The sequence below is a fragment of the Nyctereutes procyonoides genome, unplaced genomic scaffold, assembly GCF_905146905.1.
Source record: "Nyctereutes procyonoides isolate TBG_1078 unplaced genomic scaffold, NYPRO_anot_genome, whole genome shotgun sequence".
NCBI lineage: Eukaryota > Metazoa > Chordata > Mammalia > Carnivora > Canidae > Nyctereutes > Nyctereutes procyonoides.
This window is the reverse complement of record NW_026575142.1, coordinates 51,216,577-51,235,045: the sequence shown is the minus strand read 5'-3', so window position 1 is coordinate 51,235,045 and position 18,469 is coordinate 51,216,577. Positions and strand designations below refer to the sequence as shown.

Below are 18,469 nucleotides of genomic sequence, written 5' to 3'. Positions count from 1 at the left end.
AGCTCGTTAGCTGAGCTGCTGCGCAGAAAGGGAGCGCTCCGGCGGGGGCCCTGATGCTGGCTGCTTTCACCACGGCGGCTCCAGCCCCATAAAATTTCTCGTTCCTGCCCCTCAGCAGTGCTTTGCACTTCCAGGTTCTCCTCTGCACTTCTCGGCGAGTTATCGGAGTTATTAGATTACCAATATAATCCAACGGCCGGCCGGGATAGAGAAGGGGCGGGGGTGAGGGGGGGAGGTGCAAAAGGCGTTCTCCAGATCTGGAGACTGTGTCTAAAGTAGGTCAATGGGAAGGAGAGGCGGGGCTGCACGGGCTTGTGGGTGTCAAGCCTTGATGGAGGGCTCTCTCTAGTGTTTAGCCGCGGTAAGACACGAGTAGGTTTGAGCTCCCGGAACCACGGGAGCCCTAATTTCCAATAAGTGCATGTACTTAATTTTAACTTCGCTTCCTAGATACTCACCCCACTCCGCATTAAATCTCAACCTTCGCTTTCACCTTTATTACACCGGGCGAAGGGATGAGAAAGTCTCAAAGTGGGACTTTCTGAGGCCGCCGAGGCCCAGGGTTCACCGACGGGCCTGACCCGCCTCCGCGGCTGCGGGATGCGCGGCGCGGCGCGCTCGGACGCCCCCGGCCAGTTCGAGGACTGGGCTGCGGCCTAAGGCGCTGCGTCCTTCCAGCCCCTCGCCCCGGGAGATTCCTCTCGGAGCCCATTGCCGGCACCCACAAGGAGAGGGCGTCCGGGGGTCAGAGCCCCAAGGCAGGCCCCGAGGAAGCGAGGCATCCTTGGAGCGCGCCCGCGCGCGCTGGGGTCAGCGCCCCGGCCCGCTCGCGGAATCCTAAGAGCGTCTCTACTGTTTCGGAGAAATCGGATTCCGAAATCCCGAAACCTGGCCGGGTTCGGCCTCGCAGCTCCTTTTCTAAAGACTCGGGGGCGGAAACCGAGCCTAGCAGGGTTCCCCCACTTGCCAGCGTAGGCGGAAGGGGCTTTCGGTTTGGTTTTCCTGCAGGTGGGCTGGGGCGCGCAGGACGGAGACCCTCAGCGCGGGGACTCGCTGCTTTTTGACCTTGACGCCCGGCTTCACCGCCCTCTTAAAGGGGGCGGAGGCAAGCAAAAGGCAAAAATAAATACATGACTCACGAGGCGAGCAAAGGCCAGAATTGGGCAATTTTCGAAGTCGTGAAATGAGCCTCAGGTCGGACCCGAATTCCCGGGTTCTAGATTGGCTCGGCCGCTAACTTGCGCGAGTTTCCCCATTTATAAGACTGTTGCGGGGTGGGGGTGGGGGAGGGTCGGGCCGGGTGAACGCAGAGAGCCGGACCCGCGCGGGCGAGGGATTTAGGGGAAAGTGCGCCTCCCCCGGAGCACCCCCCCTTCCCGGGTGAATCCCCGGCGGCCCTCGCGGCGCAGGCGGCGATCCTGGCGGCCGTCGGGGCGTCGGGGGCCGGCAGCTTCCTGGAAAGTTACTTCTGGTTGGAGCCGGCGATAGGCAGAGAGTGTTCTGTGAAATCCGCTGAGCTGAGATCGACTACGTTCCGGGAATGAGAGGGCTGTGCCATTCCCCTCACTAGCCCCTGCCTTGACAGCGTAACAGGAAAAAAAAAAAAAAAAAAAAAAAAAGGCACACACAATGTTAGCTACCGAAGTGCACGAAACGTTGTATTTGAACGTCGCCAAATTAAGGGCTGCCACGGTCTCTCCACGGGGCCTCCGCGGGGGCTGCGCCCGGGGGTGGGCGGTCCCTGGCGGGCAGGTACGGTAAGGTCGGGGTGCGCGAGGCGGCGGGCAGGGCTGGGGCCGTGCAGGTGTGCGGGAGGGGATGGATGCGGCCTTCGGACCGGCTCGCTCTCGCTCGTCCCCCTCTCACTTCCTCTCTTGTCTCCACCTTCTCCTGCTGCTGTCTTCTCTTCCCTCTCTGCCTTTTTTTTTTTTAAGAGGGAACGGTCCCTCTTTTTTTTTTTTTCTTCTTCTTCTTCTTCTCCAACTCCTTTGGAAGACCTGCCTTCTCCTCGAGGTGCCTAATTGAAAATCCAGAGCTCCTGGAAAGGCAGCGGGGAGAAAGTGTGTGGGCGGAAAGACACGGACGTTTAGGTGTCGCTTGGTGGTTCCTGCGGCTGGGGGGCGGGATTGGGGTCGGGCCAGTCCAGGTCTGGGCCCTTGCACTTGTCGATTCTCTTTTGGCAGCTCCGTTATCTTGGCAGTTGTTTTTGTGTTAGGAGCGTTGTGTGCGGCGTCGGTGGAATGGCTGAAGCTAGGTAAAGGAGTTTGTCCAGGACTTAGCTGGATACTTGCTTTTAGACTTGGGCAAGGCTTATCCGGGGGAGTCTCAGTGGCCTTCCCAGTAAATCAGGGCAGCTATAAGGATCCCATACAATAAGGGATGGGAAAGGGCTGAGTGGTCTGTGAGAAACAAGGCAGCTGTTAGGTGCTTCCACACTTGCAGCATCTAGAGGGAGGCATGGCTTCCCACACCTACCATAACACACACTCGCTAGCTGTGGGGTTTCCTAAGATAGAGCTAGCTGAAGGAGGAGTGGACTTAATAGGGATGTGGGCCTCGGTGTATGTGCCTTTGCTTTTGACCAAGCCGGACAGACACTGAGAATGAAAATCGCCCAGCCCCAGGGCCTGGCTGACAAGTAGACCCCTGGGAATAGGGAATGTTTTGTTTGTTTCAATCTGCAATATGGAGTGAGTCGTTGCCACTTGCCAAGGTGAAATGGCAAATCTGGGCTTCCTGTGGTTCCGAAAGTCTGTGACTGGGAATTCACAAGCAAGCTGGCGGTTGAAGCTGGCTAAAGGACAGCTTTAGGTATTCCAGAAGTATTCAGGGATATCTTTCATGGGGGAAGAGGAGACAGTTTATAAATGAGACTTTCATGTGTCTTCAGCATTCTTTTTCAACAGAGATAATCATTGAACTTTGGTTAGGACCCATCTGGTGTGTCTTTCTTTGCCCATCTTGAGTTAGGATGGGAGAGGAGGAAGTAGGTTCTCTCAGTCTCTTTCTGTCCTCTCCCTTCCCCCCATTCCCTTCCCTCATCCTCACTCACTCACATGCACACACTAACCTTGAAGCCGATGGGATTGAGTGACTGGCACTTGGGACCACAGAGAAATGTCAGAGTGTTTGGTTACAGACTCAAGGAAACCTCTCATTTTAGAGTGCTCATTTGGTAAGATTCAGCAGCCTGGAATGGGGGCAAAGTGTTTGTGTGGGGGAAGAAACTTAAAAATGAGATTCACCCACATTAGGGTGCTGTCTTGCATGTTCTACAGCACGTAGGCTGATTTGGAAAAGGCACAGGAATTTGAGCCAGAAGACCTAGGGCCGGGCCACTAACCATCTACGTGGCCCAACATGACCTCCCTGGCCTCGGGCCCCTTTACCCGGAAAATAGCTCCAAAGGGCTACGCTTTAAAAAAAAAAAAAAAGGAAAGGGTTGGTGGTGGAAGAGGATTCAGATATTGTTTTGTTTTGCAGCCCACATGTGATCATAAATGAGAGTCTTACACCTGTGCTTTAAAATTATTTTGTTTTAGAGAAACCAATTTGGAGCGGGTACATATTTCAGGAGTGCTCCCTGGCCAGTTCTTAGCTAAAGCACGCAGTTAAATATTTCACCAGCAGGGGGAGCACAAGCTTGGAAGTTTGTAGCACTGTATCTGGTCTTAGACCCAGGAGGGAAAGAGGAAACTTTGAAAAAAGACAAAAATACCCAAGGAAAGCAAAGACTCGCCATCTCTGCGTTTGTTCTGCAGATCCTGTATTTAGTCTTAAATATTCAGACAGTCAGGAATTACTGCCTGGCTTTTTGTCCTAAGCAAGCCACTTGAACCCGTGAGCCTCAGTTTCGTCACCAGAGAAATAGGGTTTAGGATACTTACCCAGTAGACCTCGAGAAATCATTCTAAGCCTTAAAAGATAATATTTTAGTAGATTTTGGAAATTGTTCAGAGTTTTAGGCCCCCGAAGGATCATTCTCATTAATATTGAAAGAATCACTTTTCTTATATTTTTCTTTCCCACAAACACAAGTGGCCTTCGGATGATATGCTTTTTCTCTACTTTGAGAAAGGAACTATATGTATGTATGTACCTGTAATTAATGTATGCAGTTGTGTTCCCAGTACTCAGGGCAAAAACATGATTATTGCATAGCTCGGGTGCCTGTTGTTTCCGTAAGAGCAGAGCTGGAAAAATGTTTGCTAGCTTGTGGCAAAACCGCTCCAGCTGGCAGACTGCAGCTATCAAAGTAAAACTAAATACGTGTGTCCTAAAATAAGACTATAGTGGACAATCTAACATTCATGGAATCAATTTCTGTTTGCTTTTTTCTCTTCCTTGCAGATTTTAAGCAAAATTTTGGACTGTGAATCAAGGCATTGGGTAAGTGAATCTAATTATATGCTTTAAAATTTTGTGGACAAACTGTTTCTTTTGAATTTGCCGATGCATGTGTTGCTGTGAACTTGGCCGCTTTTCATTAGCCGAGATAAAGGATAGCCGATTCCATCTCCCTCACCCCTTTACCCCTGTGTTAGACTATCTTAACTCTTGTGTGATCACTCATTCCTTCACTCGTTTCTCAGTTCGGATCCAAGGTAGCCACCTACTGTGCACCAGCAGCGTGCTAGGTGCCCGAAGTACATTCAGACCATTCTAAAACCTAAAAGAGGAAAGAACAGATGGTGGCTGGGATAATGAAATGAGATCCTGCCGAGAATAGCTGCGATTTTTGAGAACCTACTATGGACCAGGCACAGATCTCTAAATTTTACAACCACATAGGTATTACTCCTCCCATTTGGAGAAACCGAAGCCCAGAAAGAGTAAACAATCTGCCCCGAGTCACACAGCTAGCAAAAGATAAAATAAAGCTGGCGTGCTAACCTCCAAAACGTGGTTTCTCTCCCTGTAACACACTCACTGCCTCTCGACGCTTGGCAGAGTATTCGATATGTGGGAAAAGGCACGCTACAGCTATTCATTCACTTCTGCTTTCCCCGAAAGGGCTTTCTATTCCAACTTGTTAGAGAAAGATTATTTTCCCCGTCTTACAGATGTGAACAGTAATGCCCAGAGATGGGCCAAAGACCAAACACAAGGGACCTCGGTGTGCATGCCATAGGTTAGCAGGCTGTGCCACCTGGTTTCACACCCCGGGTAAGCAGGAACCGGGTTCTGGATGACTTACAAGACTCTGACCCTTTTCTTTCCAGGTGAAGACAAAATGGCCTCCCCGGCTGACAGCTGTATCCAGTTCACCCGCCATGCCAGTGACGTGCTTCTCAACCTTAATCGCCTCCGCAGCCGTGACATCTTGACTGATGTTGTCATCGTGGTGAGCCGTGAGCAGTTCAGAGCCCATAAGACAGTCCTCATGGCCTGCAGGTGAGGGGTCTGGAGGGGAAAGGTGGTTGTGTAAAGGGGAGCGCTGCTGTGGGCAGGCCGGAAGGCAGGCCGCCTGGGCCTTTTGCTCTGTTGGGAATTACGGCTCGCTTGTCTCCAGACGGCCAGCACATGGGCGGCAGAGTAGGTTCCCAGGAAGCGAATGGATGAGCACGCTTTTGGAGAAAGAGTTTCTGTTCTGTGGGAAGGGAGGGAGTAGAAATCATATACTGTCTCGAGAAAGGATGTGTTTGGGACAAGCAGAATAACTTTGGTTAACCAGTGAAAAAAGGAGAAGGGAAGGAGGGTTTTATAAAATTGTAAGCCAGTGAATGTGAAATCTTTTGTCCTTTTAGCCTGTAACTGCATGTACTTTATCCCGTGACTGTCTTTCCAGGGGTGTTTCAGGCTATGTGTGTGTAAGTAAGGGAGAGGGAGCCAGCTGATTCTTCACATTTGTCAAGTATTTCGAGTTCTCGGAGCTGGTTCATATTACATCATCTCCCTGGATCTGGGCAGAGGCCTTCCGTGTTATGCAGGCATAATTACTTCCATTTTATAGACAAAAAAATGAAGGCACACGTCCGTGAACTGATATAAGGCAGGGGAGCTCTATTGCTAGCGGAGAGCTTACTTGACATCTACGGCGAGCACCTGTGTTTTAAGAGTGGCGCGAACAGAGGTTTACAGAGATATAAAAGGAGTAGAAAATGCTAACCGGGTGCTTCCTCTGTGGCAGGCATGCACAACCCTCTCAGGGAGACACTATTGCTCAGGAAACCAGGGTGCAGAGAAGTTAAGTATCTTGCCCCAACTTGCACAGCTACTTGCTGGTTAGAGCTGGCTCACAGCTGGCAACCTGTTCAGAAAGAGCAGAATCGAGATGCCAGCCCCAAATCCTGCCTTGTAATTGAGTACTTGTTCCTCGACCAGACAACACGGTCCCTGGAGGCAAGGTTTGAGGTTTGACTTGTGTCTCCCAGGAATAATGACCTTAGGAGAGTCTTCAGACTTTTAGAAAATCAGTAGACTGTAGACATAGGCACTATTTTATTTATTTATCATCAATACCCAACTTGTTTCCAAAAACAGACAATGGCATTTTAAAAATAAGGATCATGTGTTGGACTAGGAAGAGAAATGCTTATCTCAAAGTTATAGACTAAAAATGGTTCCTGCAAATGAGTGCTAAATTTCACTCTGGTAATCCAGGCAGTTAAAACTATAAGGAAAATAGCTTCTGTGACTTTGAGAAAATCATTTAACTTCTGATCTGTGTTCCCCCATTTGTAAAGGGGAGAATGATAATGTCTACCTTGCAAGGTTGTGAGGAACACGGGATAATGTATGTAAAGTGCTTAATGACTCTCCGGCATTTAGTAAGCTCTCCATAAATGGCAGTTATTATTAATGGCCATGGAAATTCTGGACCGAGGCCCAGGGGAGAGGAGCTGAGCCTTGACACTGACTGTAATTGATCACAAATCCTGTCTGTTACAGTGAGACGTGTGTTTGTTTTACAGTGGCCTGTTCTACAGCATCTTCACAGACCAGTTGAAATGTAACCTTAGTGTGATCAACCTGGATCCTGAGATCAACCCTGAGGGGTTCTGCATCCTCCTGGACTTCATGTACACGTCCCGGCTCAATCTCCGGGAGGGCAACATCATGGCCGTGATGGCTACGGCGATGTACCTGCAGATGGAGCATGTGGTGGACACCTGCCGGAAGTTTATCAAGGCCAGGTGAGCTGCCACGGAGGTAGAAGCCCCTGGAAGTGGAAGGGATCCCAAATCCTTGATAACCCATGCATATCCACTGCCGTGCACCACCACCTACATTTCTGCTGGTTTTTGCACGCTTCTGCCTCAATTCTTGCACACCAGACAGACGCTGCTATCCAGATATGCCCCGTGCATTCCGCTCTTGCTTTCTTCCGTTCGTCTGATAATGCCCTTTCCTCCCACCCATCCTGCCAGGCCAAGCTTGGAAGCCGACTCCTCTGTGGATGTTTTGACGATTGCCACTCTTCCTCCCTTGGCTCTTGTTCTGTATTCCTAAGACTTTTGCCAGTCCTTCAGACCTTCCTTCTCTTTTAGGCATTTGCATGCGTGTTTTAGTTCCCCTTTAGACTTCTATATAATGATTTACATACGCGCCTTAGTTCCCTTCCCAGGCCTTGGGCTGCTTTACTCAGCATCCATGACATTCCAGGACATTTGATGAATCAAGTTGAGTTCACCGGGTCTAATCTCTTCCTCGAGGGCCGGTCAGACTTGACCATCGTTGAAAGGGGAAGAACCTGAGAGAGCTCATCGAGTGAAGGGCTGTGCTAAGTGGAGCAGAAACTCAGGGCTTGACTTTTTTAGAACCATTTGATTTAGCTCCCATAGGGTGATTGCCTCCCTTACCAAACAGAAGGGTTTCCAGCCTGTGTTTGAACCCCTCCAAGCCAGGAACCCAGTGTTCCCAGAGCCACACTGTCTACCTTGGACAGTTAGAAAGCTCCTCTTTATGGCAAGTTGAAATCTGGCTCCCTTAACCTTTCCCTGATTGGTTCTAGCGCTCTTAACTGTGATCATGTTGAGCTGGCCTATTTTTCGCCCACATAATGTCCCTTCAAATATGTGCAGCTAGAGCTCGTTGTCTCCTGTGGGTGATAACAGTAGCAAGATCACCATCGCTGTCATTTACGAGTACTTTCTCTGGGTCAGGCCTTGTGCTTGGAGCGGTTAAGTAACTTGCTCCAGGTCACATAGCTGCTAAGTGGCACAGCTGGGATTGGAAACCAGGTCTGGCTGCTTCAGAGCCCGGCCTTCCTGGACTGACAGACCTTGCCTGTCCTCCAAAGGAAACTCCCCCAAGACTCCAGTCAGCTTACGGGGCGAGTCCTTTCTTCAAGAGGCTACCAGCTTGCCTCTGACCCTCTGAGTCTGCGTTGTATAAATTCTTCCTTCTTGGAGTCTCAATTTCTATGTGTGTCAAACAGATACAGTAATGCCTTTCTTCCTTTGCAGGATTTTGCATGGATGAAATAAGGGCTCTGAAAGCTTTGCATTCTGTGATATCTGAAGAATTACAGATCCATGCACATATATACATATGTGGCTTAAACATGTGATATCATATATGAGCAGGCACAGATTGTGTGGCTGACTTGCGGCCCTTCTCTGGGTCTAGTCTTCCACACTGTGATCTAGGTTGCTCTATTTCTAGCATAAAAGCCTTATAATCTGGGCAGCCTGGTTGGCTCAGTGGTGGAGCACCTGCCTTCAGCCCAGGGCATGATCCCGGGGATCCAGGATCGAGTCCCATGTCGGGCTCCCTGCATGGAGCCTGCTTCTCCCTCTGCCTGTGTCTCTGCCTCTCTCTGTCTCTCATGAAAAAATAAAATAAAATAAAATAAAATAAAATAAAATAAAATAAAATAAGCCTTATAAACTTTAAGTATTTCCCTACCTCAGAGCCACATCCCTCATGTCTAGCTGAGCAAGCGCAGATGTGGCTACTTACACAAGTGTCACTTGGAAAGTCCTCTCTGTTCAACAGTTCTGATTTGGAGGCCTGTGTCTCCTCTGTTTTCTCCTGCAGTGAAGCAGAGATGGTTCCTGCCATTAAGCCTCCCCGTGAAGAGTTTCTGAATAGCCGGATGCTGATGCCCCAAGACATCATGGCCTATCGGGGTCGCGAGGTGGTGGAGAATAACCTGCCGCTGAGGAACGCCCCTGGGTGCGAGAGCAGAGCCTTTGCCCCCAGCCTGTACAGCGGCCTGTCCACCCCGCCGGCCTCTTACCCCGTGTACGGCCACCTCCCAGTCAGCAGCTTCCTCTTCTCAGACGAGGAGCTGCGGGATGCCCGGATGCCTGTGGCCAATCCCTTCCCTAAGGAGCGGGCCCTCCCCTGCGATAGTGCCAGGCCCATCCCTGGTGACTACAGCCGGCCGGCCATGGAGATATCCCCCAGTGTGTGCCACAGCAGCATCTACTCACCCAAGGAGGCATCCCCAGAGGAGACACACAGTGACATGCACTACGGTGTGGCCGAGGGCCCCAAGCCTGCCGTCCCCTCTGCCCGGAATGCCCCATACTTCCCCTGTGACAAGGCCAGCAAGGAGGAAGAGAGGCCCTCCTCAGAGGATGAGATCGCCCTGCATTTCGAGCCCCCCAGTGCACCCCTGAACCGCAAGGGTCTGGTTAGTCCACAGAGCCCCCAGAAGTCTGACTGCCAGCCCAACTCGCCCACGGAATCCTGCAGCAGCAAGAATGCCTGCATCCTCCAGACCTCTGGGTCACCTCCAGCTAAGAGCCCTACCGACCCCAAAGCCTGCAACTGGAAGAAATATAAGTTCATTGTGCTGAACAGCCTCAACCAGAATGCCAAACCGGAGGGGCCCGAGCAGGCCGAGTTGGGCCGCCTTTCCCCTCGAGCCTACACCGCCCCGCCGGCCTGCCAGCCACCCATGGAGCCCGAGAGCCTTGACCTCCAGTCCCCAACCAAGCTCAGCGCCAGTGGGGAGGACTCCACCATCCCACAGGCCAGCCGGCTCAATAACATCGTCAACAGGTGCTTTCAGAGGCAGTCAGGGCCTGGGGTTCTGGGGTTCCCACGGGGTCACTGCTTCTGATGGATGTGTTCTTTTCTTGCCTGAATATTGGGTATATTAGAGGTGTGGAGTAAGTACCCATTGACTCGATTAGCCTCAGTAAGGAAGCATATTAGGCTTCCGTGTATTTTGTCATAGCAAAAAAAATTCTCATCTATGGTAAAAGAGCATCCCGGGAATCCCAAGGGCAGCTCCTTTGGTCTTGGTGTGGCGCAGTGATCTCGTACTTGCTTTGGCCTGAGCGGGCCAAGAGACTGTAGTACCGAGGGGAAGAAATTGGCCTGGGCTGGGGTTTTGGTCCAGTTTGACTCCTTCAGTGATCTCAGGGCATATGCCATTTGGAGGTGGGTGAAGGAGAACTCTGTGGCCCCAGATGCAAAGTGAGGCAGCCCAGCTGCAGCCTCTGGGCTCACCAGAGCACAGGACAACATCCAGGCTGGGTAGAGTGCTTTACCCTCTCCAGCTGCTGAAGCTCTCTTTCCTCCTGCCCACAGGTCCCTGACAGGCTCCCCCCGCAGCAGCAGTGAGAGCCACTCACCGCTCTACTTACACCCCCCCAAGTGCACATCCTGCGGCTCACAGTCCCCACAGCATGCGGAGATGTGCCTCCACACCGCTGGGCCCACATTCCCCGAGGAGATGGGGGAGACCCAATCTGAGTACTCGGATTCCAGCTGTGGTGAGTCCCTCTGTCTCCTTCCTTTCCCTTGCCAGGGAGAAGGAAGGCCCCTGCCTCTGCTCTGTGGGGTTTGCATTCCTGTTTCACTTATGTTATTGCCACTGACTGGGAGAAGTCCCTGATTGGAAGGTCATTGGCACTTAAAATCACCAGCCCGTCACTCCACCCTTGGCCTCTTGAACCAGGCTGACCTGAGCAAGGGATGGGATATTGGAGTTAATCTGGGGTAATAGAGAATGACCAAACAGCCTTTACAGTGGCATTCCAGGAAAGATAGCCTGTGGGACTGGCTCTAACTCCCAGAGCTTCCTCGGTCCCTCCGGACCCAACTGCCAGCACTGACCCGTGTAGGTTCAGTACTGCTAGGCCATGTGTTCTCTAAGGACAAGTGGCTGACCTTACTTATTTCTGTGTCTCCCATACATCCTAAGGACTTTCTAACATGCAGTAGGTACTCAGTTAATGTTAGCTGAATTTGATTAGTTGAACTGAATGATTAAATTGAAGTTTTGGATGCTCTGTGGTTGGCATCCCCAGTTTTGTTTTTTGTTTTTTGTTTTGATTTTGTTTTGTTTTGTTTTTGTTTTTGTTTTTTTTTGATAGAAAGGTCTATCTTTTCCCTGAATCTCTGGCTGCAGTAGGATAGCCCAGTCATTCCTAATTGGGGGTGAGCCACCATGACATGTCTTTTTCCAAATGTTATAACAAAAGGGAAAAATCAGTTGCTTATCCTGTGAAATTTGGCACACAGTTGTGGACATATAGTTCGGAGAGCAGGGACTGTCCCCATCTGTCCCCCTGGCCATTTGCCTTGTCTCTGCCTCCAGTCCCTTCTTGTTGGGCTGCCGTTTCTACTTCTATCCTTGTTGGCTCTCCCAATCTCATAGAAGTGTTTTTTTTTTGGGGGGGGGACACGAAATCCAGAGAGATATGGGGTGACCCTGTTCACCATCACTTCCTCCTTTAATGACCTCCTAGTATCATTGAATTTTATATCTTACATTCCTACAATACCTTGTGATACACAATATGCTCCTGTGAGGTAGGCAGCACTGGGGTTGACTCTCCTGATCTTGGAGATGGAGACACAGATAGGCTCAGAGAGGTGAAGGGTCTTGCTTGAGGGCTTCTGTGAATGAATGTAAATAAAACAATGAACTGATAAGAAAAGTCAGTTCTCAGAGGTCTCTAGAGAACGAAGAGCCCTGTTGAGCGTTCCTGAAGCTGATGCAGGCCATACGGGTACCTGTTGGTTTGGGTTTCCCTTCTGTACCTTAGTATTCAACTGTGTCTCCTTCCTCCTCCATGACCCAGACTCTAAATGCTCAGACACCTTTGCCCCAGGCTCTTAGGAATGTCAGGTGGGGTGGAGACTGGGGTGTTCAATCTTGCACTGAGGGCAGCGGCAGAGGGGAGTGGCCTTGGAGCCCTACCTCCCTTCCCTGTTCTGACTGTGGTATCCCCCACTCCCCCCGCCCCCAACAGAGAACGGGGCCTTCTTTTGCAATGAGTGTGACTGCCGCTTCTCTGAGGAGGCCTCACTCAAGAGACACACACTGCAGACCCACAGTGACAAACCCTACAAGTGTGACCGCTGCCAGGCCTCCTTCCGCTACAAGGGCAACCTCGCCAGCCACAAGACCGTCCATACGGGTATGGCCCTGTCCCCCCCACCCCAGCTGGCCAGGGTTACTGGGGGTGGGATGGAGGGGAGGACCCTAGAGAAAGCAGTGTGGGGCCCTGGTCCCCATTGGGCTGAGGCAGCGAGCAGGCCCTGCTTTGAACTGGATGTGGGCCTAACCCTGTCCTGTCTTTGCTTAGTGACTTATCCACTCCCTGTGTGCTTGGTCTTTTCTCTGAGACGCTCTGTCCTGCTTCTCTACTGGGGTCAGGAGTGTTCAGCCCAACACATGAGTGAAAGAAACTAAGGCTGAGAGAGGCAGAGTAGATCTTTTTTATAAAGCCAGAAAAAAAAAAAAAAAAAAAGAAAGAAAAGCCTCTTGATTTCCTCTAAGGGCTTGCACCTTATCAACTCACATTCCTTTCCTAGGTAGCTTCTAATAACCTGATTGTTGTCCAAAGTTGACTCTCTCTTGGTATTTTAAGTGTGTCCATTATCCCAGAAACTTTCCACGAAGGAAGGCTCGGCCCTTCTATTGGCTTCCTGAGCCCGAGCATCTCCTCTGACTCAGCCCTCAGCCCTCTTGCAAATGGAATCCAGCTGTAGTTGCCACAAGCGGAAAAGTATGTTTTTTCTAAGAGAGAAACTAGAGCAGCCTGATCGTATCTTCCTGGTGAAGGGCTTGATTACTGAAGCAGTCGTATCCACGGGAAGAGCTGGAACAGCCTTACTATGTCATCTAAATTCACCCCTCAACTCCCAGAGAGAGAAGGCGAGATCCAGAGAGGGGGGTGACTTGTCCAGGTCTGCAGTTAGATGGTCCTAATGTCATAGCTGGTTCCAAGGCCTCTGGGAACCTCCCTCCCTCCCCGCCCCACCCCCACGTTGTGTTCCCCTCTTCTCTAGCCTGCTTCTGGACCCTGACCGCCCGCAGCCTGTGCTGGTGTGTGTGTTGGTGGGGGATGGTGGCCGGCCCCGGGGTCCTCTCCCGGACGCCTTCCAGCGGAGAGAAAGCTGAGGTGGTCCAGGAAAGGCAGTCTGCTTTGAGATCCCGGGGCCTGGAACTGTGCAGACCTCTATCAAATATGGCTTTCTTTGTTCCCTTTCTTTCGGTAATAGGTGAGAAACCCTATCGCTGTAATATCTGTGGAGCCCAGTTCAACCGGCCAGCCAACCTGAAAACTCATACTCGAATTCACTCTGGAGAGAAGCCCTACAAATGCGAAACCTGTGGTGCCCGATTTGTGCAAGTGAGCAGGGCCGTGGGGAAAAGACCCATCAGCCTCCGTAGGCTGACAGGGGCTCCTGGGGTGAGGTGGGGGGCACAGGTCACCCCAACAGAGCCTCTCATGCTTTGCTCTTCCACTCAGGTGGCCCACCTCCGTGCCCACGTGCTCATCCACACTGGAGAGAAGCCCTATCCCTGTGAAATCTGTGGCACCCGTTTCCGGCACCTTCAGACTCTGAAGAGCCACCTGCGAATCCACACAGGAGAGAAACCTTACCATGTATGTGAGCCTCTTGTGGCCATCGGCTGGCCTGGGAGGGGTTGGCGGCAGGGAAGTGGCAGGTAGCAGAACTCTTTGCTCCAGTCTCAAGCACACAGTGGGATGACCACTGAACTAATGTCCCTTAGACCGGGTTTAGGCTTGGCTGTGAGACACACCCCGCTTGACATTAGCTGTGTCTCAGTTTGTCCATCTGTAAAGTAGGGGTATTGGGTTAGGCGATCTGGACCATAGATATATCAATTTTGGAGTCATTCATTTATTCCATGCTAACTGGCTTCTTACAATATGCCTCTGTGCTGGGCCAGAATGTCTACTGAAGAGGACCAAAGGTGTTTAAGAAGGGGCAGCCATTGGAGTGGGAGAAAAATCAGAAAAATGTGGTGATTTAAGAAAAAAAAAAAAAGACAGAGAAAAGACCATTTGAAGAAGAAGCAGGTGGCCAGCTACACAACACGATACCATGAATAGGCCGTTGGAATCATTGTGTTCTGGAGAAGGGTTTCAGCCAGCTATGGCTTGTGGGCTAATATTTGAACATTTCATGAGCTAAGAATGGTTGTAATATTTTTTAATGGCTAAAAAAATTGAGAAATAATATTTTGTGACATGTACAAATTACATAAAATTTAATTTTCAATGTCCATAGACAAAGTTTTTTTGGGATACAGCCATGCTCATTTGTTTACATATTGTCTGTGGGTACTTTCCTACTACAGGGACACAATTGTCATTGTGATATATTCACTCTCTGGCTCTTTCCCAGTAAAAAACATTTTGCCCATCTCTGCTATAGAGGGAAAAGGTACTGGCCGGGCAGGTGGGATATCTGGTTCTTATTCTCATTCCAACACCAACCCTTTCTAGGGCCACAGGCGAGCTCTGACCCTCTCTCAGTGGACCACAATTTTCTTTTTTTGTAAAAGGATAAGAATGCTGTAGATGAGTAATTTTCAAACTGTGCCCTTTCAATCATTGAGGTTCTGCAACCCCGCAGCCTCTTTAACCTTCTGAGTTTCTATTGAATTTGAAAAAAGGGACCCATGGCTTACAGGTGTGGGAACCACTGTGTTTGATGACACTGACTTTGGTGAGTTTGTGGCATCACCATAGGCAGTGATGACCATGAGAACGAACCAATGACTGGTTAACCCGTATCACAAATACGAACCTGCAAAATGTAGTTATTTTCATCCACTTGTTTATCAGTCCCTGAGTGAATATCTTCTTACTTGCTTTTTGTTCTTGGGCAAATTAGTTCTCCTCTCTGATACCCTTATTTCCTCATGTGTAAAACGAGCCTGATAATAGTACCTACCCCGTGGAGTTGTTGCATCCAGTTAACGAATTCACTCAAGTGTCAGAATAGTCCTTGGCACACAGAAAGAATACAATTAATATTTGCTAGAAGTTTAGATGCACCACTGTCAAGTTAAGAGTGACCTTCAGAGCGTATTGACTCAGTCCTTTACAGAAGGGAAAGCCAAGGCCCACGGAGAGAAATGATATGCTTGGGTGGAGAAATGCAAGAGCAACACTTTACTGCTTTAGAAAACAGGGGAGAAACATTTGCCCCACGCTTACTTACCGCTTAGCTGGAGCCAGAACTCTTTTATATATATATATATATATATATATATATATATATATATATATATATATAAATTTATTTTTTATTGGTGTTCGATTTGCCAACATATAGAATAACACCCAGTGCTCCAGTCTTAACCTGGTCTTCGGGAGGGAAGAGCTGCCTTCTCTGGGTCTTTGAGCAGTGACAGTTTCCTGGTGTTGATGACAGCTAACAGTTTGCCTCTGGTTTTCCTTCAGTGCGAGAAGTGCAACCTGCATTTCCGTCACAAAAGCCAGCTGCGTCTTCACTTGCGCCAGAAGCACGGCGCCATCACCAACACCAAGGTACAATACCGTGTGTCCGCCACTGACCTGCCCCCGGAGCTCCCCAAAGCCTGCTGAAGCATGGAGTGTTGATGCTTTCCATTCGAGTCCCTTCTCAGAATCTACCCAAAGGATACTGTAACACTTTACAATGTTCATCCCATGATGTAGTGCCTCTTTCATCCACTAGTGCAAATCATAGCCGGGGTGGGGGTGGGGGGCGGGGCGTGGGGACTGGGGGCCAGAGCAGCTCCCCGTCCCCCACTGCCATAAAACATTAAGAAAATAATATTGCTTCTTCTCCTATGTGTAAGGCAAACCATGTCAGCAAAAAGCAAAATCATTTTATATATCAAAGTGGGGGAGTATGCAAAAGTTCTGACTTGACTTGGTCTGCAAAATGAGGAATGTATATGTTTGGTGGGGACAGATGTTTCTTTTGTATGTAAATGTGCATTCTTTTAAAAGAAGAGACTTCCAGTATGTTATCAAAGAGAGGGCTTTAATTTTTTTAACCAAAGGTGAAGGAATATATGGCAGAGTTGTAAATATATAAATATATATATATATAAAATAAATATATATAAACCTAAAAAAGATATATTAAAAATATAAAACTGCGTTAAAGGCTCGATTTTGTATCTGCAGGCAGACACGGATCTGAGAATCTTTATTGAGAAAGAGCACTTAAGAGAATATTTTAAGTATTGCATCTGTATAAGTAAGAAAATATTTTGTCTAAAATGCCTCAGTGTATTTGTATTTTTTTGCAAGTGAAGGTTTACAATTTACAAAGTGTGTATTAAAAAAAAAAACACAAAAAGAACAAAAAAAGCTGCCGAAGGAAAATGTGTAGTTTTGTTCTAGTTTTCGGTTTGTATATACCTGTACAACGTGTCCTACGGTGCCTTTTTTCATGGAAGTTTTCAGTGATGGACGAGCGCGCCATCCCTTCTGAAGTGTAGGCAGACACAGGGACTTGAAGTTGTCGCTAACTAAGCTCTCTTTGGGAATGTTTGTCTCATCACATTCTGCGTCATGCTTGTGTTAGAACTACTCCGGAGACAGGGTTTGGCTGTGTCTAAACTGCATTACCGCGTTGTAAAATATAGCTGTACAAATACAAGAATAAAATGTTGAAAAGTCAAGTCAACTCGTTCCAGGGGTCTTTCCTTGTGTTGGGATCAGGACTTGAATGGGTCTGGTTTCCTCTGCTCATGGAGAGGAGTGGCTGCTGGCTGCTGGCCACCGGGGTATCGGGCAGGCCAAGGCTGGGACTGCCTCCAGGGAGCTGGGCAGGGTCCTGCTGGGGGCCCCCAGACCAGGAGGGGCTGCAGCCTCCAGACCCTGGTGTGTGAAGAGCTCCAGTGCGGGGATGTGGCATGGACCACCTCTAACCTCTCTCTCTGGCTGGTTCCCACGTCTTTCTGTTTTTGCTCAGCGTTCTAGGCTGAGCTTTCGTGACTTCAGTTCTCGCCCTTCAGGCACAAAGGTATAGGTGTCCTTTCCTTCTCTGGGTCTTAGAGAACTTGCCCATTCTGTGAAGGCTTATCTTGCCTCTTGGCTTCATAAACAATTTCCCTCTGCTGGGGTTCAAGGGACAGTATGAAGGCAGGTCTGGCCTCATTACACATTTTTCAGCCTTGGTGCCTTTGGAGTCTTTCTGCTACCTGCTGCGTGATTGACGGTTATCTATAGCCTCCAAAGCTTTACAAATGGTGACCAGTCACACAAACCTTCATCCTTGGAGAAATGTTCTTTGTCCAAAGAACCCTGGTGGAAGACAGCCATTTCTGCCTGTGTGACCTGGGACAAACATTTCCCCTTTGAGTCTCTTTCCCAACCTGTCCATGAGAGGATTAGATTAACTAGATCATTTATGAGTCCATGATTCAGACGTAAGTTTACCCTAGCTTGCTCTGGCACCCAGTTTTGTTTCACCTCAAAAAACCCAAAGGATCAAGTTTGATTGATGAGACCTAAGAACAGTGAGGACACGTGTAGTCCTGGCCCCTGGCCAGAGGAGAAAGTCCACATTTGCACTCTTCTGGTTCCTGGGTGGCCGTGGAGTGGGGTTGGGGGGTGTAGCCCCTCCCTGGGCCCTCGGGCCAGTGGTTGGACAGAGGTGGCCTTGGCAGGGCCTTTGCAGCAGGCTCCGGGCACGTGCTGAGGGGCTGGTGGGGGCTGAGCACCCAAAGCCCCAGAGAGAGCCTCACAAAGTCACACCACCCTCTGCCAGCCACATGGCCTTTTGGTTCAGGTTTCCTTTGAAAATGACTTTAGAGGACTTGCCAGCTCGAGGCCTTAGCTCACCCTGCTCTTTGAAAAGGGAGAAGATGATCCCTCTGCTCCCATAGAAACTTGGCAAAAGAACTTACAAAACAGACAGCTTCAGAAATGACAATTCACAGGCCCGAGGGAGGCTGGCCCGCGGCCCCTCTGCTCCCAGAGAGCGTCCGGGTTCCTTTATGTGTCATTCCTGTTTAATAGAGACGAGGAGCCCAGGGCAGACAGTGTGGGTGGCGTTCAAGTTCAAACAAAATGGAAGATCAAAGAGTAACTGGAGCCAATTGACAATCAATAGTAAGTAAAAAAGCAAACATCTCTAACCAGATACACTAGGGCAAGGGAAGACAGAATTTTTATTACAAAAGCAAGCGTGACACGAATGCCACGTTTTACAAACACGCTAACATATAGAACGGGGGGCTCATGATGTTCTTCTCTATTATTGTTGGAATTTAGGAGGAAAAGTTTCTGCAGACCAGGTT

General features: G+C 49.6%; 1 protein-coding gene across 4 annotated transcripts in view; it reads left to right on the top strand.

The window, feature by feature from the left end:
* The window catches only part of BCL6 (BCL6 transcription repressor), a 91,718-nt gene extending 74,872 nt beyond the window's left edge, over window positions 1-16,846 (top strand). For 2 of the 4 annotated variants that reach the window (XM_055307712.1, XM_055307711.1), the window contains 9 exons: window positions 4,351-4,389; window positions 5,223-5,394; window positions 6,915-7,136; window positions 8,983-9,954; window positions 10,489-10,673; window positions 12,159-12,326; window positions 13,414-13,544; window positions 13,665-13,802; window positions 15,633-16,846. In XM_055307712.1, coding sequence (XP_055163687.1) covers window positions 5,234-5,394; window positions 6,915-7,136; window positions 8,983-9,954; window positions 10,489-10,673; window positions 12,159-12,326; window positions 13,414-13,544; window positions 13,665-13,802; window positions 15,633-15,776 — 2,121 coding nt within the window. In that variant the 5' untranslated portion in view covers window positions 4,351-4,389; window positions 5,223-5,233 and the 3' untranslated portion in view covers window positions 15,777-16,846. Of the gene's footprint in view, window positions 1-1,311; window positions 1,753-1,775; window positions 3,176-4,350; window positions 4,390-5,222; window positions 5,395-6,914; window positions 7,137-8,982; window positions 9,955-10,488; window positions 10,674-12,158; window positions 12,327-13,413; window positions 13,545-13,664; window positions 13,803-15,632 lie in introns of those variants that run through there. The other 2 variants (XM_055307714.1, XM_055307710.1) reach the window with 2 other exon arrangements.
* The last annotated feature ends 1,623 nt before the right edge of the window (window positions 16,847-18,469 follow it).